We start from the raw sequence: 27,112 nt of genomic DNA, 5'->3' as shown, positions 1-27,112 counted from the left end.
AGGTAGGTAATAGATCTAAAGGTCTAGACTTGAGAGAAAACGGAACGAACAAATGGATTTGTCTTTCAGTTTGTCACAGTGAGCACAAAACATTGTGTTTTGTTATATAGAAGGATCTAAACACAATTATACAAGGATCAAACTAAAAAGACAAGGAGCACAAACGAGAACCAACAATTTCTCTTCCTTTCTACATGCTTTCGTTTTCTCTATTCCTCCCATCATCTCTCTTTTTCCTTCCCCCATCATCTCTCTTTTTCCTTCCCCCATCTCCATCTTCCTCCACCTCATTACCTTTCTTCCCTCATTCGTCGGGAAGACGAAAGGAAAACCTTCGCCTTGTTTCTAGATTCGAACACAAGCTCTTCATCTTGGTTCGAAAACCAAGCGAATGCACTCCTTTTTCTGGTCTAAAATTAGATAAAGAGGTTCCATTGTCTGGTCTAAAACTGATTGAAGGGTTTCACGTTGGACCTAAACTAAATAAAGAAAACCATCCATCTAAACGAAGGAACCCCTTGTTCTTCCTGAAAAAAAGGGGGAAAGGAAGGAAGGGGGACAAAGTGGGAGATAATTGGGATTTTGATTGTAATTGGTAAATTGTTTAGGCTTATTATTTTAAATACTCCGTATATCTTTTTTTTTTAGAAATCGACTACGATATACGTTAGTCATTACAAGAGATTGATACATCATGAAGATGTGATAAGCACGATAACTACTTAAATTAAACAGATAATGAAAGAGGCCTAAACCCCAACTAAACGTTGTCTAAAAGTCTGACAAATTTTATTACATTATTTATACCTTAATAACCCAAGTTCAATAAACCATGAAATCTACCTCTTCTAGGAATCGAACCTGAGACCTCCAGAATTTTGGAATTCATATCAACATTATTGGTTACTTGGACAACCAAATGTCGACTAAATACATCTATAACTAGCAAAAGTATTTATCTGTAAACAAAAAGCCCATGTTTCGGAGAAATAAAAAAATTCGGGACTTCAAAAATTTAAAGAGAGAAGATTTCTTCCAAACACACCTTTCTAAAGTGGGCCGCCGAGAGCCTTCTTCATCTCTCACTCTCTCTGTCTCTTCCTCCCTCTCTCTCTCTCTCTCATATCTCTCTCTCTCTCTCTGACAAGTGAGGTCATCCTGTTATTAGACCATCTTCTCCAATCAAAGGTACTTCCATCTTCTCTCTCCATTTTCATTTCTGTATATTTGCCTCTTATCCGTGTTCTTAGAAATAGGATCAAAGAAGTTTGGGAAACACAGTTGATTAATTGCCTAACAAATAAAAAATAGCATAACTCATCAAGTTAGGATAAAAAAAAATTGTGAAACTTCAAGGACATTGTAAACACCTACTGGGTTTACTTACTGTTTGGTCAGAATCGATTTAATTCAGATAGTCATTAGAAGAGATGAACAACAATGGTGGGATACACTACTATATATCAATACATGGACCATATAATTCAGATAGGCATTACAAGATCTCTTGTCGAGTTTGCAAGTTGTGCCGGAATTTGTCCTGTTAAAATGTGTTATTATTCAGGCATTACCAGGTCCACTAACTTGAGTTCGTTAATCTGACTTCTGTTTCTCTTTGAACCAGGATGGTTATTTTGTAGGGTGTCATTTCGATTTCACTCTGAATTCGTCAGTGTGAGTTTCTGCTTTCTAGAGTTGCCCATGACGCTTCTATTGTAATTTGTCGAATCAGAGTTTTATATCCATGGCAATGAGTACTTGGAATCGTTTCCTCCGTTCAAGTTTCCAAATTAATCGATCAATATCTACTGCATCTGAGCCATTTGGTCCACCCCCATTGGTACCCCGACGAAGAGTTGTTGTTACTGGTAATCTTCTATTACCTAGTTTAACCATTGTATTGTTCTCTTTACTTCAAAGCTATGAAATCGAATTGGATATCGCAGGTCTAGGAATGGTAACCCCACTTGGATGCGGAGTAGAAACTACATGGAAGAAACTAATAGAGGGTTGTTCGGGAATTAGGGCAATTACGCAAGATGATTTGAAAATGGCCGGGTTTGATAAGGAGACACAGTTGCATACTTTTGAACAATTGACATCAAAAGTTGCTGCTGTTGTGCCTTGTGGAACCAACAAAGGTGAATTTAATGAGGAAGTATGGTTGAATTCTAAGGTATCTTCTCTCACATCTAATTCTCATTTTACCTATTTGTTCATCATCTATATAAAAACTAGTTGCTAATTTAATTAATTTTGTTAGCTTTTACTGCGTTGAAGTGGTTTTGATGTAATATGAGGCTAATGTTTTTATATCGTTTTGACCTTTTGTTTTGTGTTTTCTTCATAGGATCATAGATCCATTGCGAGATTTATTGCCTATGCAATGTGTTCCACTGACGAGGCTTTGAGAGATGCCAACTGGATCCCAACTGAACAGGAAAAGCAAGAAAGGACGGTAGTAATTAACTCTTCTTATTATCGTTACGATGGTTTCAGCTCCATCGTTTTTTCGCGGTATTTTTCTAACTTGAAGGACACCAGGGAGTTTCCATTGGCGGAGGCACAGGAAGCATCAGTGATATTCTGGATGCAGCACAACTGATCTGTGAGAAGGTTTCTTTTTTCATACTATATTTATGTTGGATGAACAATAGTGTCTTACTTTTTTTTTTGATGTGGTGCATATTTTCTCTTGGTCGTAAATATAGGCATGTATATGAGCTACATGGCTTGGCAACAATGTAATGTGATTACTCTCCTTTTTATCACAGCGTTTACGCAGGCTTAGTCCGTTTTTCATTCCTCGGATTTTGATCAATATGGCTGCAGGTCATGTGAGCATGAAATACGGTTTCAAGGTGATTGAGTTACTCCCAATAGTACATTTTATATTTACTTTATTTTCGAAACAAAATTTCTAAGAGGAAATCTAACAAGTGAAAATTGTCTACAATTTTTTTGACCCCTCTATTTTTTTTCTATTATGTCTGCCAAACAATCTGAAACTAGAGACCTGAAACCGTATTAGAAAATATTCAAGAGATGATCTAAATTAAAGTAAGAAATACTTTAAATGAAACTGAGAAGGTACACCTTGTTGTTAGGCTACTTAGTCGATTTGATGAACAAGCCAAAAGACCACCAACCCTTATAACTATTATGATCCACGCACTTTAGGACACGATTTTGACCTCCTACACCATGACTCCTTGGACCTTGACTACAACAAAATGATACTTAGATTTCATTTAACCCGATGGGTTCTTAGATTTCTCAATAACTTTTTGTACTTCCTCAATTGATTTCACTTTACCAACTAACATAATAGTGAATCTTTGGACTAGATTCATTGACTCCTGAAAATCCAAAATCCCAGAACATTCCAACAAAATGTGCAGGTCAGCAACTGTAAAATAGATGTCATAAATTGTTTAAGCCGGTTTGCATAATGTCGAAGTCTATGGAAATTTTTGCAAACTTTGACATTTGAATCTAGGGTCCAAATCATGCTGCTGTAACAGCTTGTGCTACCGGGGCACATTCCATTGGAGATGCCGTACGGATGATTTCATTTGGAGATGCAGAAGTAATGGTAGCTGGAGGAACAGAATCCAGTATTGATGCTCTATCAATTGCAGGATTTTCTAGGTAATGATCTTCTATTTCATAACTCTCTTACATCTTGGTGCCTTCATATTGTAGCACTATTCCTATGAGCTATTTTTCCTTTCCACTTATATAATTCTCTCGGTGAAGTTCATTATATTAACAGCCAAAGTTCATATATAAATAAAATTAAAGCAGCAAATTCTGATAATACCTTCGTATTTCCTTGGTTTTAAAATTCCTTTTGTCGACTCGCCTGAATTCATTTCTTCAAGTGTCTCTTCCTCTTGTCCAGATAGGTGAAGCGTCGACCACATGTTTAGGTTCTGACTTTTGCCATCAGTTATTAAACGTGCATTTTTGGTTTAGATGTTTTCTTGCTGCTACTCCAGTACTAATCCATTTATCAACATCATGCATTATGTTATTTCTTTGTCCTTTTTATTTCTTTTCTTTTGGTTGGTTTATACTTTATACTTCATACTTTTATAAGAATTCGTACTATATCATTCCAAGGGTGAAAATTCCTGTTTTATTGGTATGTAAATATAAGTACCTTTTAAGGTCAAAACGTTTTTGATCATTTTGCCATCAGTTATCGAATGTCAGTGGAATTCTTGCTCGAATGCCCATTTGACAGCATTGGGTCTTGAATCTTATCTTATCTTTGGTCTTTATTATTTCTACTACATGTGTAGCACATTAGTCAGGTATAGTAGGCGTAGCCAGGAATTTGCCTAGGGACGAGTTGAAAAATAATATCAATGAAAAGCAACTATTATTTCTATGTTCAGGAGTTTACAAGAAAATGATCAATTTTTATATAATACCTAATACTTTTAATAGTTAAAATTAATCCATACAATTAAGCAATGTCATGTAAAAAAAATAATTGCATAACAGATCAAAGTGGTAAGAATTGCAAATCATAGTTACCCTTCACATCTAGTAATTATTTTTCTGAGATACAATTATAAGCTGATGATAAAAAATCCATATCTCTCCCATGATATGCCATATGAAATTTATCTGTTCTGTTCAATCTATTAGCCGATGCTTTCCTTAAAATTAGACATTAATTGTGGTTTGCAGTTCAAGAAATTGAGAATTTTAATGTAAGAGAAAATTGAACCCCTGGCATCCTTAACACAGATGAATGTTCAGGATGAACCAAAATTTGCAAAGAACTTTATGGGTGTTCGGTCTGGATGGGTATCATGAATCAGTTTGCTAATTCGGACAGGACTACCAAAAGGAGAGTTTGGAACAAATAACAAACTAGTTTCTGGTCTGATTAATGGTATACTAATCAGCCTCTCAAGGAAGTACTTCCCCACTATTTTCAGCATTTCTTCTTTGAAGGAGAGCACAGTGGCTCAAACTTGCATAATTGATAATGGTACTGTCAGTTGGAACCTATCTCTAGGGAGAGGTTTGAAGAATGGGAGATGGAGGAATGCCTTTTTCTTCTGAATGCTTTAGACGATGTAGCTCTCACAGACTCTAGGGACCAGGCAGGGTGGTTTGGAGATGATAAAGGTCCTCTTAATGTGAACCAGGGCTACAAGCGCATAATCGCCCTGCTAATGGACACAGACCAAAAAACGGAGTGCGTATGGAGCAAGCTTGTGCCATCTGGAATCTCTTTCACAATTTTGGCTTAGGAAGTCTAAATTTCCCACGGTATATATGAGAAGAGGTATTCTGGGCCTCAGGCTGGTGCACAATGTGCAGCAAGAGGAAGGAAGTAACCAGCACCTTCTTCTCCATTCTAAGGCGGGAGACTGCTGTGTGAGATTTTTTGCTACTTACATGTATCTTAGATGGGCTATGCCAGCGACTCTATATGGGCGCTTAGCTCAGTGTAGAGGTCTCAAGCTTTTTAAGAAAGAGAGAGACCTTTGGGGTCTTATCACTAACACTATTGTTTGGGTAATTTGGAAGGACATAAACAAAATTTTCTTTGGGAACAAGGTGAGCGATATCAATGATACCGTTCGCAATGTCTAGAGCACCCTTTTCCATTGTAGACAGGCGTAGTGGACCAGGAACTTGTCGTTCATGGATTGTATTCTAAAGTGGGAGGCTATGATCATAACATTGTAGTGTTTGCTTTCCTGGCAGACTTTGTCTGCATCTAAGAGTCCACCTTTTGTAGGATCCTGCAATCTTTTATATCCTTTCCCCCTTCAATTGATTCAAACTTTTCAAAAAAAAAAAAAGATGAATGTCATTCTCAACTACATGGGACATTGTTTATGAAATGCTTTAAGGCACTCAAAGAAGGTTTTTTGGTATAAAAGTATTGAATGCTTGAGTAGGGGATTGAACACGTCATCTCCTCCACGACGTCTTACGATCTCAGCTGAACTGAACACGAAGTCATAGCTTCTTTGAAGTATTAGGTGTTTTGACCCTGGCTGTAGCCCACATTGGTCCACCCAAGGGCGGAGTCAGCTATGGGTGTGACTTGGCTTTAGTCAGGGGTCAAATATTGGTTATAAAGGTTTTATATGGACGCAATGCAAGACAGCCAACTTTTCCATGATGGTCGTTTACTTCGTTGGCCGCCCAGTATGTCCTGAGTTCGACTCCCGTCGAGTTCCTTATTCCTTTTTTTGTTTAATTCTTCTTTGACCCTGTATATTTTGTACACTTTGGTGCTTCACCCTTAACTTTGCCCCAGTTTCATTTTGGCCCCTTACCTTCTACCCCCTAATTCTTTTAATCAGATTCATTTTGGCACTCCACTTTTTAGGTTACTGCACCCTGACTTAAAATCCTAGCTCCGCCTTTGGGTCCAGTAGCTCGAACCTCTAACATTCACACTTTTGGGCGCATCATGAAGTTGCTTTTAGTAGTAGAATTTAGATGTGCTATTGGATATGCAAGTTAACAAGGTATTACCATAATTTAAGCATTATCATTCTATCTGTATTTGGAGTGAAAGATAGATTTAAGTAGATTAAATCACTTGCACAACTTTCTGAAAAGCTGATCATAGGTGCAAACTATTGTGTTATCCTTATTTGAATTTTATACTACCAAATTGTGAACATACTTTTTTTAATACGTTAAATCCGTCATTCTGAAGTCTTACATTTTGCTGTTGCTCTTTCTTGTTCTAATGGGTCACATCTAATTGGCGGGGTGTTTCTACTGGATATGCAGGTCAAGGGCTTTGAGTACAAAGTATAATTCTGTACCGCAAGAAGCTTCTCGACCATTTGATTGTGGCAGGGATGGATTTGTGTAAGATAACATTCTTATAGAAGAATTATTTTCTGTGCAAACATTTCCTTTTGATGAGCTAAACATTCTATTCATTTGATACTGAAATTGCAGGATAGGCGAAGGTTCTGGTGTAATGGTGTTGGAGGTAAGTCACGGGCATGTTTTTCATTCACATTTTTCTCAACCTATTTGGTCCTTTTATATAAATGGGACCGAGTGCAGCCTCTGAATTTTCAATCCTACAGTGCCCAAGTGAGACATTGCGATGACTTATTTTGTTCGTATCTCTTAGATTATCTATACTTGCTTAATTTTTTTTTCAGAACTTGCTTTTGTGATTTAAAATTATCTTAATATGGCTCTCGTCCATGTATAGTTTGTCCCCTAGGGGACCTAGTAGTTCTAGGTCTGGTGTCCTTAATTGGAGAAACATTCTTCAATGCTAATTCACCCTGACAGTTCATTTCTGACTTGTAGGAGCTTGATCATGCAAAAGAACGAGGAGCAAAAATTTATGCTGAGGTTCGAGGATATGGGATGTCAGGTCTTCGTATGGGATATATTATGGTCCACAATTGTTTATTTTAACCTCTACTTGATTCTGAATGAAATATTGGAATGTTTTAGGTGATGCTCACCATATTACTCAACCACACTCTGATGGAAGAGGTGCTATTTTGGCCATGTCACGTGCACTAAAACAGGTTGGAAAACACTGGTGCTCTGAACTTGTTATCAATAATCACTGAAGACCCCAGAGATAACCGACCACTATCTAACTGGCTATCTGGTCAAAGCGCAGCATAGTATATGTTCTCGGGTCTAATTGTGACTCCGGTTGGTTCATTTTGTTCCACGTAAACAGACGAAGACCAAAGCTTACATATGCTTATATAGTCATAAGTTTGGCTGTGAAGATTTGCAAATGTTACACGACCACGATATATTAAGTAAAGCCCACCCCGTGATTTTTGTTCTGATAAAGTAGGTTACCTTTGTTTCTACGTCTTGCAGTCTGGCCTGCGTCCTGATCAAGTGGATTACGTAAACGCACATGCTACATCAACTCCTCTGGGTAAAATTTTGGATACTCTCCAACTGTTACTTATGAGATATCAATTCAGATGGCCGTGGCAGTACTGTCGGGGAGGGAAAAAATTAGTAAGGTGTGACTAATGGTTCGATGCTGGTGTATTTTGTAGGTGATGCTATAGAAGCCAATGCTATCAAATCTGTATTCTCTAAGCATGCTCCAGGTGCTTTGGCGCTGTCATCAACTAAGGTATGATTCATGTGCTTGATACTTTTTAAGAGCAGGAGTATTTCTTATTGCTCTTTTCTACTACCAGATGGAAATGGGTAGATATTTGACCAATCATCACTCTTACAAGAAAATCTATCACAAAAGATTTGATTACAACATCTAGTATATGTCAGTGAAGTAGGGAAATACCTTCAATTGTTCAAAAATAGTTCTTGCTTTTGGGCTGAGGAGAAACTAGAGTCAATTACCTGATAGTTGATGTAAATCACTCATGCCCAAGAACATAATTGGTCACAACGAACCAGGGTTCTGCAGGCTGCATTTTTTCAAAAAATTGCAAACAAGCAATAATTCCATGCTCAAGTGATCAAGTCATCTATTGAAACACTTTCAGATGACATATCTTCTTGAGTCTTGACTGCTCCCAGCTGATGCTATAGCTAGGTTTGTTGCATTGCATCTACACAAAGGAGGAATCTGCCTAACAAGATCAGGTTTAATGCCTTTAACAAGAACGGCTTGATTTATGTTCATCTTTGTAAATACTAAATCCCGAACTACTCCACTCACCACTCCAGTTAAGGTCAGAACTCAATAGCATAATCTGCCACGTGATTTTGTACACTGGCAGAGAATTCAATCTACTACAGAGTGTCATTTTACTGGTCTGAACTCTGATGCAAGACATGGTGGTCCTTTAAAGAATGGACTGGAAGTGTTTTGAGTTTCTGTTTCGACTTCGAATGGTTATTATAATGTTTTTCATTTGCGGATTGATTTGTTAGTAGGCTAGAGGCTGTACTGTATGATTGAAAAGTTGAAAATTGTGTTTGTCAGGGAGCTACAGGTCATCTGCTTGGGGCAGCTGGAGCTGTTGAAGCAATCTTTGCCGTTTTAGCTACATACCATGTAAGCACATTTACTATACCTGAATTTCGTTAATTTTATCTAGCAAGCAGTTCTACAAATCATTCTCTATGCATCGATTTTCTGATATATGATCGGTATTTTCATAAACATGTTTTGCTTCAACATTTGCACGACATACTTCTGATCGGTTCTTGCATATCTATGTCACTGTTCAGTATTAATTTGAACTCTAATGTAAATCTTGTATAGCACACTGGCCCTTGAGTTAAAAAAAAAATTGTTTGTGTTTTTGTGGTTTCGTGTAGGGAATTGCTCCATTGACACTAAATCTGAAGCAGCCAGATCCAGTCTTTGAAAATGGTTTCATGCCCTTAACGGAGTCAAAGGAAATGTCGATTAGAGCTGCCATCTCAAATTCTTTCGGTTTTGGAGGAACAAATGCATCCCTTTTATTCGCTTCTGCTCCGTGACCTCAGAAGCCCAAAGACTCACAACAATCGTCGGCACTGAAATCTGTCTGAATCCAAATATGAATGGAGTTCCCGGACGACTCGTAGCGATTTAAGCAATTATTTTATAATGTTTTCAGATGGAGAAAATCCACTGAGAATGTGTCTCACTGCATGTTCATTAGTTAGTTACAAACTTACGATATGGTTGAGAAATTTACATTTTTGCAATAATTTAACGAATATTTTAGCCAGATTTTTCTCATGATTTACTAGACTTTTGCTTCATAACCTGTGTAATTTTAGGACCAAAGATAATGATGCTATTGTCAGTTGCTTCTCTTCACTCTCTCCCTCTCTGAAATTAGTCCACCTTATAAGTAATTTACATTACATTGAATAGTTGTTGGCTTGTTGCAAGTCAATTCCAGCTGCAACAATCTCGTATGCAACTTTGTTGATGTTTAATGTTATTGCAGCTTATTTAAAAAAAAAAAATAGTTGTTGCCGCTCACACCAACTACCCTCAATAAAAGAAAAAGAAGAGAGAAAAAAGAGTGGAAGGAAGAGAACAGAGGCTTTGCAGGCTTCACAGCCTAATGGTGGATGGATGCTTTTTTGGCGGAACCGATAACTAGATATTGATTTTGAGATAATGCACCGAAAAGTGCAAGATGTAAATACTCGCAGGATTTCACCGGTCAGAACCTTTTGAGTGTGGAACTCAATCACTTCATTGCACATTTTTGCAGTGAACCCCGCAAAATCACCCACACGACTATAGGTCTATAGCCCAAGGTCTCGGTTTTTTGTAGCGCTCAGTATAATAAGGGTGACTAAAGGTCTATAGCCCAAGGTCTCGGTTGTTCTAGTGCTCAAAGTATAAGCCGGTGCCGGACAGAGATGCCAACTTAATATATATGGACAGTACAGCAACAAACCATGTACTAGATACCGAAAAATATGGTTATATAAAATAACTACTAATTCATTGGAGTGAGTAAGAAAAGCGGTAAATCAAAATATAAGTTTTAAATCTAAACTATGTACCGATGTCTTCCAGTGTTCCCTTCGGACTTCAAGTCTCCTTTAATACAAGTTTGGCTTTCATGGTGGAATTTGGTTATATATATATATATAAAGTTCCAATTCTTTTATGAAAGAGAAAATCGTACAAATACAAGGCCTAAACTAGTATGACCAATAAACCGACTGATATACCTCAAAATACCTAAATACATTTTGCTTAGGAAGAATACATTGACTTGAAGCCCTCCGTCAAAGCAACCACCTTCCCTGATACCTTTGGTTGCAACTTTGAAACAGCTTCTTGGATGTCCTACAGTTTAGAGAATCAAATAGCACGAGCTTAATTAAAGAATTCGTTACGGTGAAGTTTCTTGATTTATACAATTAACAATACCATAAAAGATACGAGTTTGACATTCACCTCCATCTTGTACCGAGATGAAAAATGTGTGAGCAAAATTGCTTTGTTCCGGAACCACTGTGCATGTTCGATCATCTATGTTGGTTCAAAAATTTCATGATTTAGCATAAAAAATAAAGTACCAAACTTAGGAAACACAAACAGGAGTTTACTAGTTGTGATATCTTGGGAAAAAGGACTTCAAATAATGTAAGTTTCTGCAATACAATACAATAAGATCTGTATAAAACCAAAAAGAGATAAGATGAAGTCATAATTTACATACCTCATATAAATGAGTATGACCATGTTCTCGGGCATGCTCCACACTAACCGCTTCATCTAGGAAGGTCGCCTGCCCAAAAGAAAAGCCAAATGAGTTGAGGCCACTAGATGCATAGATGCAGCATTATTTGTATATTAATCCAACGGAATATGAATGTATTACGACCTATAGTTGATCTCAAGCCAAAAGGCTCGGTATATTGCACTTAGCCCCACATTGCCTAGGATGAGACCTTAGGTTATAACAAGCAGTTCCTGTCATTATACTGGCCAGGAATTTTGGTAAGCTTGACGTCTATGCTGGAGAGATGAGCCTAGGGTGGTCTAGGGTAGGCACATGCCACAAAATACCCAGTATCATGTGGAACTGGGTTAAGTGGGTCGAGTGGTGTCTAGATCATCACAGATGTACATGCTTTCAAAGACTTTTACCTCAGTAATTAAAATTTTCGCCCTCAAGGCATCAGCGCTTCGTGGATTAAGCAGGAATTCTGATGTAGTATCTCCTGTAAAAGCCACTTCCGGAGATAATATAATGTCTGTAATCTACAAAATAAGCTTCAAAAGTCAATAATCATGTTCGGGAACGTAGAGGTTCACTCCAATAACTAGTAAAATACCATCAATTAAAAAAAAAACTAGTAAAATACCTTGATTACAAAAAAGATTCGCTACAAATAACATGTTTGTAAAATTACGAACCTCTGCTCCTGAATATTTTAATTTCTCGATTTGTTTTCCTTTTAAATGAGTATACTGCTTCTTCAGCTTCTTCCTAACCGAATAAACAACATACCCCTGTTTTGAAAAAGGAAATCACACGAATTGGATGAGGATGTTGAAACAATAAGCAGAAACCTGCTAAATGAACTACCAGATAAAAAACATGGAACAGTTAAATGCGAATGGAAGGAAATTTGAAGTCAAAAGTAAAAGTTTTAAACCATACCTGGCTGGGAATAACGTGGTTCGTTTTAAATGGTCTTACGACTAAATCATTCCGTATCTCGTAGGTATCACCTGAAGGCCAATGTGAGAATCAGCTTTGAAATAGAGAGAAATTCTACTAACGGAATCATAATTCTTGGTAAATTACGTACCCACGTCAAGAGCAACAAGATCAAGTTCTAAATCCACTTGACTCATCTTCCTGTGAAGGTCAAATAGCTTTTCAACATCCTCTTTGATGCATGGAGGTACAAATATTGTTGGTGGTTTTAAGCTGTAAAGACCACGAGTTGCAACATACATAGGAAGCCCGCCCTACAAACACGAGGCTGATTACATTCAGTCAAGTTTTAAATTCGACAATCAAAAATAGATGCTCAAAAATGTTCTTCGCGTTGTTTCAAGAATTGTACTACAAATGTTGTTTATTTCATTTCTAGAACTTCAAAACGCATCAAAATTTGCAAAAAGAGTGGTTCTTTTTCAACGGGGAATTTAGTTCTTTCGGGCATATGAGCACCTGGGTTGGGGGAAATCTTCCAGCGTTATCTAATTTTTAGGAGAAATTTTACCATCTGAGTGCAAGCGAAACCCATTTGAACGATAAACATACATAATTTTGCTTCAATGAGTTAAAGTTCTAAACTTAAGAACCCTAATTCTAAAACAAATTCAAGACCAAAGTTAATATATGTATAAATCAAATGGAAAAGAGCTTACAATGTGATCAAGATGAGCATGAGTAATGAATAGGAAATCTTGATGAACTGCCCTAGAAGGACACCTTCCAATATCAAAAGCAGCATTTAGTCTAGGAACAACAACACAAGTTTCATGTCCTCCAATTGAAATACCCTCAATCAAATAACCTTCTAGGTCAATCCCTTGTCTTTTAACTTGTGCCCTAGCTTTCCTATACTCTTCTTCTTCAATAGCTCTATCAATTGCAGAAAGAAACCCAGAACCTTTTATAGCAGATAAGGCAAGTTCATGGGTACTTACTGAAATTTTCTGGCTTCCTAATCTTTGAAATGAAGGGAAATGGATTTTGGATGAAGATTCTGATGTGGGTTCGTGAGGTTGATGAAAGTAAGGTACGTTTGAATTTGAAATGCTTAAAGATATCTGCATCACTTTTCTTCTTCTTCTTCCTAATTCTTAGTGTGGGTTTTTCTTTAACATATGTAGAGAGAGGAAGTGAGCTGCCTGCAGAGGGTTTAGGGGATTGAGGGTTTTGTTTGAGTTGATAATGGCGGGTAAGTTTTTATCTATTTTTTATTAGATAAATCGATTTCTGTAGAACTTATCTGGTTTTTGCCTTTGTTTTGCCAATTTTTTTGGTTTAAGGTCCAAGAAATGGGCCTTAATACACCATAAGTCCAATATCGACACACGACTTTTAACAAGTCCAAAACTTTTACAGATTTAATTTTAAATTTTTTATGTAAAAAAACAAGTTATATTTTGTGTGGTTAAAAATCACGTATTTGTATTTTGTTTGGTTAAAGATCCAATTTTTTTTTTGAGAAATCGATTACGATCTACGTTAATCGTTACAAGACATTATTGATACATCATGAAGATGTAATAAGCACGATAACAGCCTAACTTAAACTAATAATGAAAGGCCTAAAACCCAACAACATGAAAGAGACCTGAAGCCCGACAAATTCATATGTAATAACCCAAATTCATAACCACAGATTCCACCTCTTCTGAGAATCGAACATGTGACCTAAGGGGGTTTGGAGTTTTTGTCAATACTATCAACCACTTGAGCAACCCTTTTGCAAGTTGTTATAACCTTCTTAAGTTTTTGTAAACCTATCGCTAGTTGTTACAAACCTCTTGCAAGTTGTTGCAACTTGCGAAAATACCCAGTGAGCTGAAGACTATGAAAAATTGAGTGATCATTTTTCACCAAAATAAAAAATTTATATGGAGTTTTGACCAAATTTCTCTTGAAAATTTTGAGATTCACGAAACAAATCATTGTTTCCATGATTATTACTTAATTTCATGCAACTGAGTTTGTGTTACGTAAAAAACAAACCCGTGCCTACACATATTTACACCTTCACTAAAAATTAACATATTAGTCAGGGGCGAGCCCACATAGGGGCCTGTGGGGGCCCATGCCCCCGCAGGCCCAAATGTGAGCTCAATTAGGTTCTAAAGTGGTGCCTTTAGTGTCCCGTTTTGAATGCCCAAATGAAGCTTGCCGACCAACCCAACTAACTCTAGCCCAATAATATTAAATTCACCAACCCAATTAATAATTCTCCATCTAGGGATCTACCCAATAATAACTACCCATTTAATTATCCAGCACAATTATACAATTATGACTGTAAAAAAAAGACAGTAAAGACAACTATAACATTGCAACTACTGAAAAGTTAATTTATTTAATCCTAAAGCAAATCTTCTCTCGGCTATCACAGAGAAAGCGGTGTAAGAAACAAATTCTTAGTTATCCAAACTAGTTCTAATTGAAACTCATCCTTTAATTGTTTCTATTTGAATCCAATTTCAACTGAATAAGAAACCGTCAATACTTGGTCCTAACTGGTTCGAAGTGTTACACATAACTTCCAAAAATTGGAGGGGGGGGGGGGGGGGGGGGTCCTAGGTTCGATTCCCACGGTTCCATGGAACACATATAGTGTTATTGAACTTGTGTTTGTCGAGAGACATTTTAACCGAAAAGTTATGGACGAATAGTTTCGCAATTTAAGAACGTTCGTAATAATTCCCAGGACCAGAACAAAGACGAAAATTTGAAAGAAAATCGTGAATTTTTATTTCATTTGAGTTAAATGTGCCTCAACCGAAAAGTTATGGACGAATCATTTCACAATTTAAGATTCTTTGTAATAATTCACAAGACCAGAACAAAGACGAGAATTTGGAAGAAAATCGTAAATTTTTATTTCATTTGACTTAAATGTGCCCCCACATCAAAAAATCCCTGGCCTCGCCACTGATATTAGTGATGCATTTGAGTATTTGCACGTTCAAAAAATAGAACATGAACTTTTCACCTATTTTTATTACATTTGGACCTTAAGCCTAATACATTTTTTATTGTGGTTCTATAGCGCGAAAGTGCTCAAAACTACTTTCGCATTGAGATAAAACAAAAGGTTGTTGTTTCGAGGTTTTGATGTTTCAGTACCAAGCATGTAAACTGTTTCGTGAACGACTGACCAAATGACATCTTGTGGTCAATTTCGTGGTTGGCCACGAAACCCTCGAGGCCCTGGATGGTTTTAGAATTTTAACTTAAACCTCGTCCTTTAGTCTGAGAAGGTGTCTCCTTTCTCAAGCAAAAGGGTTTCGGCCAAGGGAACCATCATCTTTGCGAGAATAATGAGAAAAATGAGGAAGATTTCTTTATGAGAGAGACAGTGTTGGTGCAAAGAGAGAGAGAAGAGAAAGGGCGATGGTGGTCCGAGGTGGCGGGGCTGAAGATATATCTTTCTCTCCATCTTCTTCACCACTACCACCACCGGGGCTGAAGATATATCTTTCTCTCCATCTTCTTCACCACTACCACCACCGGGGCTGAAGATATATCTTTCTCTCCATCTCCTTCACCACTACCACCACCTTCTTCACCACTACCACCACCCCCACCCTCTTCAGCAAAGGGCATAGATGAGAGAAAGAGGGAGATAAGAGAAAGGAAAGTGTGAGATGGTGGTGGAGAAGATGAGAAGGAACTGGCAAGCAGTACCTCTGCATTCGGTGGTCCGAACACACATTTATCAGCCAATGGGTGACCATTTATCTAAGAACCAAGCTAGAGCGACATGCTTGAACACATGCAATTCAGACCGGAGATGGAGAGAGGACTTGGTCCCGTCCAATGAAGAGCAGAAGGATTTACTGTTTTACGTTCCTATCGTCGTATGAAGTCATGAAATTGTACAATCTTTTCTCATCTAGTACAATTTTTAAATAGCAAACCTTAAGACAATGAAATAGATACCAGAATATATTATAGTTTCTGTTTTTAGATCATTATATACTTGAAAACACATTCATTAGTACATAAGTGTTCAACTTTCTATGTCAGGTATAGGAAGAGGGTTTTTGATTCTTGAAAGACATGCTTCCGTTGTTGCTCTCATAAAGAGAGAAGAGAGAAGAGAGCTTCCCTTGTTCAACTTTCTCCATTAATGTATATCTTCATCTTCCAAGAAACCAAAACTGAGTGGAAATGAGCTACCAATAACTACAATACTCCTACTCTATACCAGTACACTTTTTAATGGACTAAATCCTTACATTTTGATTATATATGTATAATAGATATTAACAATATTACCTTCGATTTTCAGCGTTGATGCATTTGAACTCTTTGTTTGCGACGATGATCCTAAAAGCAGGTAGTGTAAAACTGCAGATCAGAAACTGTATCTTGGAAGCTGTTTAAGATCATCATATGCATCTGTATACACCACATCACTACATATCACAATCCTTGAATTGGTCAACAGTATCTCAGCATCTTGAAGGGTGAATCCTTGAAGAATTGGCAACGGTAACCCTTCTCTCAATCTCAAGTTTATAAATGGCAAAGCGATCACTCTAAGGAAAGTCCGCATCACTGACTGCACAAGTTTTCAGAAACATATTAGTTTGATTCACAAAACTATGAACACAAGAATGACCAATATCTAGTGCTATCCAGTAATACTTAAATTACAGAGTTTAATACTACAAATAAATGAGGCAACTCCTGTCCATGGCCCACAAGAGCTCGTAGACTCATGTATGTTTAACTTAGTCACATAGTGCTTATGAAGGCCTTCCAGACATGGTAATAAGATAAAACATTATCTTACATTTATGCTAGGCCTTTTAGGCTGGATGGGCGCCTATGTTTCTTTTTGCAAGACGGGGAAGCCTAAGGTGGTGTAGATAGCTCATGCCTAGAAAAACTTTGTTCCATGTGGAACTGGTTTGAGTGAACCAGAATGATGCGTGAATAAGAGACAATGTGACCGGTACTGAGATAGGGTGTTCCGTCACTTAAGATGTGACGTCAACGAGATGCATTGATACTGTGTCAGAAAAACGAACACTGGTTATGAATGGTTCCCTCTGAACGGAAAGATTATCACCGGGGCAGTGTGGTTAAGATACCTGAATTAAAAATTTATGAAAATGAGTATAATTCTAACTCATTTTTAGAAGCAAGTTTGGCCTTTGGGCCTCGGATACCGATCTAGTCACCTAGACTAGTAGAATTTTAATGGAAGTACTCACTTAAGTGGTTGATGATACTTATAACATATAATTTGAAATAAAAATGACTATTCCGGAACTTAATGTTTCATTTAAGAATCATCTTAAATAAGAGAGACAGAATTCCACCTAGAATCGAGTAATAAAAGAATGAAAATCAAGTATACCTGAATTAGAAACATGTGGAAATTACCAATTTCACTCCATTTCAGCGCCATGGTAAACTCATCTAGTTTAACATTACCAGCTAGATTGTTCCCATTGATATTCACCAAAATGGATCCATTAACAACCTATTACAGGAAGCACGATTGTTCATTAAGAACTCAAGGACAGGTCTCCATTCGGATCATGTAAGAAGGATTTCATATAGATGAACGAATAGGGAAAATAAGAGAAAATTAGACTAGCAAAATACATTTTCTATCCATAACATGTAATAAGAAACCTTGTTTCATTAGTATTTGGGCAGTGTTCAGTGTTCAAAGTCTTCTGACTTAGAAACATGAGACTGCTATTTGGACCCTACAAGTTCTCTTTCACGTTTAAGCGTATCTCTGAGATTGAACTCACCAGTGAGATACATGCAACTGGTAATGTTTCATTATCAACCAAAACGCTGAGTATCACATCTGAGAAAATGGTCGTATCAATATCATTGGTCAATGAAATCTTTAGGAGTGGAGGAGAAGTCAAAGAAATATTCAAACACATGTCTCTGTCAGGATATTGTCGGTACAGTTTAGGAATAATATATTTCCAGGCAGCCGTGTTTAATAGAGCCTGATCTGGTACTTCATCCACAACCCAATGTAGAAGTCCTGCCTGACAACAAAGAAAATATTAGTACATAATTCAGAAGGAGATTGAGCAAAATAAGTGAAGTTGTAGATCGTCCAACTTGTTTGTAATTATCTCCTCGGAACAATATCTCCCTCACTCCCTTTGGGTTTGAGGGACTGGTTCTGTACCCTATGTCTCTATGCTAATCGATGGATTTACCCAGAATACCTAGCTTAATATACAAAAATAAATAACTTGCTACGCATTTAAGTTATTTTCGGGTTGGCCAACTAGTGGTTCCGCTGTTGCTCAGTACTTACAACTATACATAAAGAAACACTCCATCAAACTCATCAAGATTCACTAAACTAAGCACTTACCTTGAAGTATAAGAGAGATCCAGAGTTAAATACAGACTCGTCTAGTGAAATCTCAAGCATCTTTGATGAACCAGTACAGGAAGTTGAGGTTTGCGACACTGACTTCTTACTGTAATAGTTTGAGATTGTAGTGTTATCAGCAGCAGTGAATAGACCACTGATGTCAAGTCCTATATAAGACTCACTTAATATGGGTTGGTTTACAAAAGTAATATTTAGAGCAGCAATATTATCGATTGGAATTTCTTTTGGAAGAGTTTTCAGTGAAGCATCTAACTTCGATATTCCATCTTTCATTTTCTTGACAATTGAGCTTTCCACATTGGACCTAATTTGGTCTGCGAAAGCATCCACAAACCTGAAAAAACACAAATATTTTAAATTGTATCAGAAGGTCAGAATGCTGTTTTGAGTAGTGTGGTGTTCTTCATCAGACAAACAAACCTATTTTTGTCCATGCAGGCCAAGAGTTCGCTAATGAACAACATGTATTTGGGTTAGAATAAGGAGATTTGGATCAAAATTAACCAGTCCATTTATACATGTCGATTTGTAGATTATGTGAGACTTTTTCAGCTACTCTGAGTGAGGAACTTTAGGAAAGATCCCTGGTCGACTTCAATAGATCCTTCAGAGTAAGGAGCATTAAACATAAATTTCTTACACTATCAAAACTAGTATACATAAATTTATTTTTCAGTAACAAAGTCTTGAAAGCAACAGATGAATGAAATACATTAAATCAGTCGTCAAACGTACGGAGAAAGATCATACCCTTGATACAACCAAGATGCTCCGCCATCCAAAGTTATAGAAATATCTTCAACATTACAACCAGAGTTCAAGAGAGAAAGCTCAAGAGTTCCTTCTCGATTCTCCAATCCAAGAGTCAGTCCTACTTCCATTCCCTCAACCTTACTAAGAAGCAGCACTCGTCAATTTTCCTTTGTTGAAAAACACATTAATGATGACTAAAACAATAACCAAAAAAATAAACAAGTGGGGAAAATCTCAAAGCTATGAGGTTCACCTAGAACCTTACGAAAATCAAAATACCGAAAATATTGATAGTCTCATATCCATATTAGGTAGAAATTGAGGTTTGCTAGTCTATATACCCGAAGTCATGTCACAATACATCAATGAAACAGATGACCACTTCACTAATTTAAGCTATCTGTTTGCTCTGAAATAAAGTTCATTCATGACAAAGTTTCAAAAAACACTGCCTAATATAACCAATTTGAAATGTATTGCTAAAGCAATCACCACACAAATTAATACGGATACCAGCACTCAGAGATTGTTCTTTAGTCCCAGCAAAGCATACCTTCGGAGAATAGGTTATTTCTGAAACATTTATTTTATTATAGCAGACATGATAATTATCAGGACATAATCTTATCAGCTAGTCTACCCCTGCTTACTGCTAACCAGAATCCTCTTATCAGCTACATCTTCCACCTCAAATTTTTTTGTGATAATTTGCAGGATTAACTTGATTTTTTTTAGGTGAAACTTGGCACATGGAATTGTATACCTAGCTTGCCGCAAACTGACTCACGTGTAATAGTGGCTTGCCGCATAACAGCAACTTACTATGAGAATAGTCTCACATGCCAGAAGGGCGATCTAGCAACAAATACTATAATGTCTAGATCCTCTCCACTCATTGCCAATTAGTTTTGAGTTGGATGATCACAAACTTAACATGGTATCAGAGATACGCCTACACGAGATAGGCTTAAAAGCCTTAAAGCCACACGTGCTCCACGTTACCCGAATAGAAAAAAAGAAACGTCATCCGAAAAGAAAAAGGAAAAACACGTGTTAGGCTCAAAGAACGTCACACGGTGAGGGGGCGTGTGAGAATAGTCCCACATGGGAGAAAGGCGATCTAGCAACCAAGAATGTAATGTCTAGGTCCTCTCTACTCATTGTTCATTGGTTTTGAGTTGTAAGACCACAAACTTAACACTTACCATGTTTCAAACAAAAATCGCAGAACTATTACTTAGATGTGAACATATAGAAATAACCAAAACCCAAATCATATAAACCTAAATTAGTACATCTTGGTACATCTACAAAGATGTATTAACTATCAAGTTCTTAATTTGGTAAATTGTTGATGTGATATTGCTGTACTTGATAATTCTTCAACCAACACATATAAATACATAATCAAACAATTGCTTGAACTGGAACTAACTAAAGTGAAAAGCTTGTAGACATATATCTATATATCTATATATATACCTGAACAGAAGCAGACCCATTATCAGAGATTTCTACAAACCAACTACTATATGAATAACTCCAATTCATACTCAAATTGGCTGTAGCACCTGAAGCTACGATTGTGATACCCAAATCACCTGGCTTAACAATAGAGGAAGGGACATCTACATGATAAAGTGTGATGTTTGAAAGAATGAAATCAACATCACCAACAAGAGGGATTTTCTTTGATTTTTCAATTTGGGGCAACTGAAGTGGTGTAAGAGAAGAAATTGCCTGATTAGTCAAAATATTCTTAGCAAAATCAAGACCTTTTGCAGAGATGAGCATAGATATGGAGGCTTTTTCATTGGATTGAATCTGGGTAGTTGTAGGAATCATGAAAAGGGTTATAAGAATGTAGAAAATAAAGGGTGCCATGAAATTTTGGGGAGAAAAAACCATTCCAGAAGGGAAATGAAATGCTTAGAAGAAGAGATCTTGATTTTGGTGAGAAACCCAGATAAAGAAACTCAGGAAAGATGATGGTGATGAGATTGGAACTGAGATTGAAGTGAAATTGAATGTTTTTTATGGATTAATCACAAAGGTATTTCCTCTTAACACCAACTGTCACTCTTCTCATCCTCTGAGCACCAACTGTCCCTCCTTCGGTCCTTCCCATATATAAGCTAAGGCTGGTCGATGAAGACATGAGAGCGGCCAAAAGCACCGGGGTGATCGACCTTAGTATGATCTCCTTTGACCCCAAATACCCATTGCCAAGTTTTACAGGCAATGTCCAAACATGTTAAAGACAATGTATTTTTCTCTCACGACTAAGTTGACCAAATATGGCTAAATGATTGACTAAATTTGAGGGTGTTTATCACCTACTTCCTCTTTTCCTACCTTTCGCTGAAACGTCACTCATCGGTAAGCAACATCTGATTGATGACTTTAATTTTTGTTTCTTCTTTTTCTTTCTTCCAGATCGGAAACCCATCGAGAAGGAGGTTGTCTAGGATTTGGAAACCCTCCGTGAAGGTTAAGGGTTTCCAGGTCGAAAGCCATCCTTCACGTAGGGTTTCCGATCTAGAAACCCTTCTTCACGGAAGTATTTCCCTTCGTCGGATTCTTACCGATGAAGGGGAACTGAGAGAGAGAGAGAGAAGAAAAAGAAGAAAGAAAGAAAGAAAAAAAAAGTTCAGTTAAAGGCGCTGGTCGGCGATGACCGAAGCCAGTTGCCGACGACCTAACGGCAACTGACTTCGTTAAGTCAAACAGTAGATGAGGCTTTGCCTCCCAAACATTCATTGTCTTTAACCAAACTAACAATTGTCTTTGGTAAGATTGCATTTTACTCTCTTTCTCTCTCAAACTCCTCGTTGTCGATTGATGATGATGGTTTTAGAATCATGGTTGTTCCCATGATGTCGTGATGATGATAAGAAACAGGGGGCGGACGCCTACCCTGGCCCGTACCTGGCGGGAATAACAATTTTGTTAGGGCAAACAGGGGGTCGGGCGCCTATCCCGGGCCATACCCGGCGCGAATAACGATTTTGTTAGGTGCCTTTAGGCTGGTCCTAAAAAATTAGTAGACATTCAAAGATAAAAGATATTTCAAGACATCTTGTCTATAAACAAACAACCTTATAGCGAGTTCAAGATATTGAGTTTGTAAGCAAACGATTTTGCAGGCATTTTGAAATATTAGGCCATAGATTAAATATTTTGTAGACATAATTAAGACAGTTTGATATATTGAGTCTAAGACAAAATATGTCGTGGACATTTTATTATTACTGTTATTGGTATTATTATTGTCAAAAATATATGATATTATTATATTTTTTAATTAATAAAGACATTGGCATTTCGAAAATGTAAGATATTACTAACATTACAAACTATACGGCTTTTGTGGACATCTAGATGTTTGCGGACATTGAATGGACAATTGAATTACCTTGACTTTTTTCAAACTTCTTTTTTCTTATTACGTGTAACTTTGAGATATATAACTTCTTACATAATTGTACTCGACTTTCTTTTAGGAACAAATTTTTTCTTTGCATAAGAACATTAATGAACTAATTGATGGATTTTTATTATCATATATAATAAAATAATGATAATATTATTGTCATTAGAGTTATTTCCTTTTTGGTCCTCTAGTTTATGATCAACTTCCTCATGGTTGAATCTCGCACATACTATTATTAGAGTTATTTCCGTTTTGGTCTCCTGATTTTCAGAAATTCAATAATGATCTTCTTTTTATAAAATCGCCAGTAGATTTTAATACCTGATTTTGTTTGTTTCCTTTATTACTCCTTCTCTAAAATTAATTATGATTTACTCTATTTATTATTCTTCTTTCTTTTTCATTCATCTTTTTTACAAATTTACAAATCTAATACATAATCAAACCACAAAACAAGATATGTTGGGAAAGATGAAGACGAGGAGTTGTGGGTGTTTTTTCTTTCTTTTATTGTCCTCTCTCGTGTTCTCTCTCAAAATCTGTCTATCTATTTGTCCATCATTTTGTGCATTTTCTTCGGTCTTTTCTTTACTAAGGCAATTATGATATCTCAAGAATATATGGAATTTTACACAAAATGGTGAACCTCTCCATTGGGACGACTCAAGGGGATGTGAGAAAGGGTTACATTTTGTACCCACTTCTAACGTGCAATTATTGTTGCAGCCATTACATGAAGAGGTTGTTTTATCGTGAAAGAACCAAGGAAGATCTGAGCATCCTCTTCCTATTTACCGTATCTCTATTCGAGGTTTTAAGTATGTGTTTGGTAATTAGAGCATCTCCAATGCAATACTCAACCTTAGAAACTCCGCGTACAACATTGATTTTTAGAGTTTTTTCTTAAAAACTCTCTCCAATGCAACACTCTATTTGGGTCTCTAAGATGACGTGTCGAGGGTGGAATAGAGATATCTCTAGAAGGCACTCTATTTCTAGAGTGTCCTCTTGAGATATCTCTAATCGTCCAACTCATCAATATTTGATTTTCAATCAATAGAAACCGAGTCTTCAATATTTTCTAAATAACTAATTATTTATTTACAAAAATAACTATGCCACATAAGTAAATAAGATAAGTTTAGAGTTTTGCATTAGAGACAACAAAAATTTGAGGGTCTCTATTTTCGCCACTTAAGAGTGAGAATTTCAATTGGAACTTGACACATAGGATGAATAGAGATTTTTTTAAGTTTTGCATTGGAGATGCTTTTAGGGTTATTTGGCCCCTAATTTGTGACAAGCCTCGAAAAGGGAAATGATATAGTGGCTTAGAATTTGGTACTTAGAACGATGACATGTTTCCTCATTTGGAAACAAAAACGGTCCCCACCGTAGTGAATTGCACGTCATTATGTCATCCTTTAAGTAACTCTAGCATCTCCCTTCGGATAAAACAACAAATAAAACAATTAATGTTGGTATCCTCTTTTCAAAAGAAAAACTCCGTATTATTATTTTTTCATATGAAATACTTTAACATATTTTACTAATATTTCAAAAATATAATTTGGACTTTCGTGGACGTCTCACAGTTTAATGGAGAATTTGTGGATATTTATTATAATTGTAATATTATTATTATTATTATTATCTCATCACATGAGATAAGATATTTTGACTGATATTTCAAAAACAATATTTTTGGACTTTCTTGAACATCTGAATATTCGTGGAAATCGGTAGACAGTTAGTGAATATTTGTTGCTATAATATTACTATTATTATATATTACCTTATCATATGAAATAATATATCTTTACTGATTTAAAAAAAAATTAAACTTTCGTATACATTTATCTGTTGACACTGAATGTCAATTGATTATATATATTTATTCTTATTTAGTGCTATTACTATATTAAACTAATACAATAACCATAACAATTGTAAGAGTAATAATATAATATTATAAAATAATATAATATTATAATAATATAGTATAATTTTATGATGATATGTTAAAATATCATTATTAACAAATTAGTTTCTTATATATTCTTTATTAAAATGTCCATAAATGTCTTCAATATTTTGTAAAACTTTTGCTCTGAAAAAAACTCCTTAAATTCACAATAACATGCCCACCCATATCCGTGAAATCAAAATCTCTTAAAATATATGTCATTTTATGTTACAAACAAATAATAGAAACTTTGAGTACACTTGAAGATATTTTGAGACATTTGAAATATCCTAAGTAATTAACACAACTAGTACGAGACATTTTCAACAAAAAAAAAGAACTATTATGAGACATACTACTTCCTTCAACAAAAAAACTAGTATGAGACACACTTTAACAAAAAAGAAAATTATCAATAATACAAAAATGGGTGGACATTGTCATGTCCAATTTCCACACTGTGGTGCCTCTAAACGTTCTCCACCATGGTCTAGAGTCTAGACCTTAACTTTATTAGCTAAAAAGACAACATCTTGTATGACTTCCATCCTCCCTCATCTCCTTCTTCCCAAACTCACACACATTCTCTCTCTCTCTCTCTCTCTCTCTCTCATATGAAATCCTCCCGGAATAGAAGATCTCGCTTCTCTTCCTTCAATTCTACCTCTACAATCACTTACATCAACAAAAATGACCTTAATACCCCTCCCCTTGAACTCCAAACCACTGAAATTCCCATCCAATCCTCCACCGAACTAATCACCCCAATTCCCATCACCGTCAACACACCACCACCACAACCACCAGTTCACTCACCTGATGAAATATCATCAATTATTAAGATACAATCATCCTACCGATCTTACCTAGTACGCACCATGATTAAAAAGATCTCAACCGTTAAAAAAGAAGCGGATCGATTAGAACAAATGATCCAACGGCAGGAAACAGTGGACGCAATCAGAAATAATGAAAGAGAGAAAGTAAGGATGAACGAGGCATTGATGTCGCTACTGTTGAAGTTAGATTCAGTACCTGGTGTTTATGAATCGGTTCGGGAGTTAAGGAAAAAAGTTAGTCGTCGGATTGTTGGGTTACAAGAGATATTAGATGCTATATCGGATCAACGAGTTAGTGACTCGGACGAGTTGTTGATGAGTTGGGAAGAGATGTTTGCCGACATTGAAGGACGAGTTTGTGAGGACCTAGTTGGAAGAAGAGATGAAGAAGAAAGAGAAATAATGGGAAGATATTGTGCAGAGAATTTGGGGTTTAGGTGTTTAGAGAGGTTTCTCAGAGGGGGTTGAATCGTTAAGAGTTTTTGCTTCTTTTTTTTTCCCTTTAATTAAGAGTCTGTATCTGTAAAAATGTACGTCAATGTGTTGCATTTCTTTTCCGATAGCAAGTGATATTGTATTCACAATAAACATCACGCTCACAATCTTTAATCCATGTTCGGAAAATTCGAGAAAGCAGAAAAGAATTCGAAGTGGTGAAATACAAGTACACAAAAAGAGAACTCAACTCCAGCGCAGACAAACTAACTAAATGGGCAAGGAAGAAGAACGCGAGTAAAGAGTGGAGGAATGTTCCTTGTTTTTTAGTTAATAAATATTGTAATAACGTTGTTATTTAATCTATACAAGCTAGTTTAACAAAAAAAAAAGTGATATTTTATTCTGAAAAATCTAGAATAAAGGTGGAGAGTTTTTTGCCCACAATTTACTCTCTTCTTCGATCACTAACAAATTTATTTGGATTGTAGAAAAGTCCGTATTCATTGGACACAAATAATATTCTTGTAAATGATATTTGACATCTAATAAATTTTGAGTTGTCTACCACCTCAAGGAATCAAGGTGCATCAGTTGAACACTCACTTGGCAATTTGGATGCCCCAAGTTTGATTATGGTTGTTAAGTTAGCAATGGTTACAAAATTACTAGAGAGATATTTGGTGGAAATTATTGTGTTCGTAACTTGTTCATGCCTTCCAGGTCTTTTCTCTAGTCAATTGTTGTTGTTGTTGTGTGTTGTGGCGATGGTAGAAAACGTTGGGTTTATGTGGTTATGAAGCGTAGGTCACTCACTCATTGTGTCCATTCAGTTCAAGCTCTTTTGCACAACTACGGCTTTTGTATGGGAAATTGTTATCACCGATTTGGATATTTTCCTCATCTTGGATGTTAGTTCAACTATATTTCACGTTGTTTTGTTATCTTCTAGTTTCAAGTAGTCCGTAAATGGTGTGTGTTTATTTACTTCTCCACTACGTACATACACAAGCATGTTGTCTATCTAAGCAGAGGCGGAACTAGGATTTGTAGTATGGGCGAACTGGAAAATGATGTAAAAAAAAAATCATATATTTTATTAATAAGAAAATGAAAAATTATTTTTTTTAGAATTAATTGAAAATTGACGCATTT

The 27,112-nt window shown here is 36.4% G+C and overlaps 4 protein-coding genes and 1 long non-coding RNA gene across 10 annotated transcripts; 3 read left to right on the top strand and 2 right to left on the bottom strand.

The window, feature by feature from the left end:
• Positions 1-983: 983 nt before the first annotated feature.
• LOC147549458 (Beta-ketoacyl synthase) lies at positions 984-9,772 on the top strand. Of its 4 annotated transcripts, none has more exons than XM_086667122.1 (15): positions 984-1,188; positions 1,733-1,868; positions 1,947-2,176; positions 2,351-2,458; positions 2,545-2,616; positions 2,775-2,861; positions 3,500-3,651; positions 6,781-6,861; positions 6,955-6,988; positions 7,321-7,387; positions 7,471-7,547; positions 7,858-7,918; positions 8,046-8,125; positions 8,945-9,016; positions 9,283-9,772. In XM_086667122.1, exons 2-15 carry the CDS (start codon positions 1,745-1,747, stop codon positions 9,445-9,447), a joined length of 1,410 nt encoding a protein of 469 aa, XP_086523248.1. In that variant the 5' UTR covers positions 984-1,188; positions 1,733-1,744; the 3' UTR covers positions 9,448-9,772. The 4 variants fall into 4 exon arrangements, 3 of the variants coding, with proteins under 3 accessions (XP_086523248.1, XP_086523246.1, XP_086523249.1); XR_015237192.1 differs by having other exon boundaries at positions 1,018-1,188; positions 1,625-1,868; positions 8,046-8,304; positions 8,520-9,016; XM_086667120.1 differs by having other exon boundaries at positions 1,018-1,188; positions 1,625-1,868.
• Positions 9,773-10,439: 667 nt separating this feature from the next.
• CPZ (Metallo-hydrolase/oxidoreductase superfamily protein) lies at positions 10,440-13,458 on the bottom strand. Its single transcript, XM_086667119.1, has 8 exons — positions 12,809-13,458; positions 12,241-12,403; positions 12,090-12,160; positions 11,843-11,938; positions 11,573-11,686; positions 11,142-11,210; positions 10,877-10,951; positions 10,440-10,765 (listed from the first exon to the last, which is right to left on the bottom strand). The coding sequence occupies exons 1-8, from the start codon at positions 13,217-13,219 to the stop codon at positions 10,673-10,675; spliced, it is 1,092 nt and encodes a 363-aa protein (XP_086523245.1). The 5' UTR covers positions 13,220-13,458; the 3' UTR covers positions 10,440-10,672.
• Positions 13,459-16,016: 2,558 nt separating this feature from the next.
• Positions 16,017-21,389, top strand: LOC147549456 (uncharacterized). The gene is made up of 3 exons (XR_015237735.1): positions 16,017-16,837; positions 17,090-17,697; positions 17,755-21,389. It is a non-coding gene; the product is annotated as an uncharacterized LOC147549456 (long non-coding RNA).
• LOC147549455 (putative BPI/LBP family protein At1g04970) lies at positions 16,066-21,511 on the bottom strand. Of its 3 annotated transcripts, none has more exons than XM_086669635.1 (7): positions 21,461-21,511; positions 20,767-21,396; positions 19,282-19,421; positions 18,508-18,865; positions 17,918-18,169; positions 17,512-17,637; positions 16,066-16,707 (listed from the first exon to the last, which is right to left on the bottom strand). In XM_086669635.1, the coding sequence occupies exons 2-7, from the start codon at positions 21,190-21,192 to the stop codon at positions 16,501-16,503; spliced, it is 1,509 nt and encodes a 502-aa protein (XP_086525761.1). In that variant the 5' UTR covers positions 21,193-21,396; positions 21,461-21,511; the 3' UTR covers positions 16,066-16,500. The 3 variants fall into 3 exon arrangements, with proteins under 3 accessions (XP_086525761.1, XP_086525763.1, XP_086525762.1); XM_086669637.1 differs by having other exon boundaries at positions 19,282-19,451; positions 19,492-21,396; positions 21,461-21,499; XM_086669636.1 differs by having other exon boundaries at positions 19,282-19,425; positions 21,461-21,477.
• A 3,563-nt stretch (positions 21,512-25,074) lies between these two features.
• Positions 25,075-26,098, top strand: BAG5 (BCL-2-associated athanogene 5). Its single transcript, XM_086669481.1, has one exon. It carries the CDS (start codon positions 25,298-25,300, stop codon positions 25,988-25,990), a length of 693 nt encoding a protein of 230 aa, XP_086525607.1. The 5' UTR covers positions 25,075-25,297; the 3' UTR covers positions 25,991-26,098.
• The last annotated feature ends 1,014 nt before the right edge of the window (positions 26,099-27,112 follow it).

Source organism: Eschscholzia californica, unplaced genomic scaffold (genome assembly GCF_041429995.1).
Source record: "Eschscholzia californica isolate CP2 unplaced genomic scaffold, dmEscCali1.0.p SCAF_3, whole genome shotgun sequence".
In the NCBI taxonomy this organism is placed as follows: Eukaryota; Viridiplantae; Streptophyta; class Magnoliopsida; order Ranunculales; family Papaveraceae; genus Eschscholzia; species Eschscholzia californica.
This window is presented reverse-complemented; position numbering and strand designations above follow the sequence as displayed.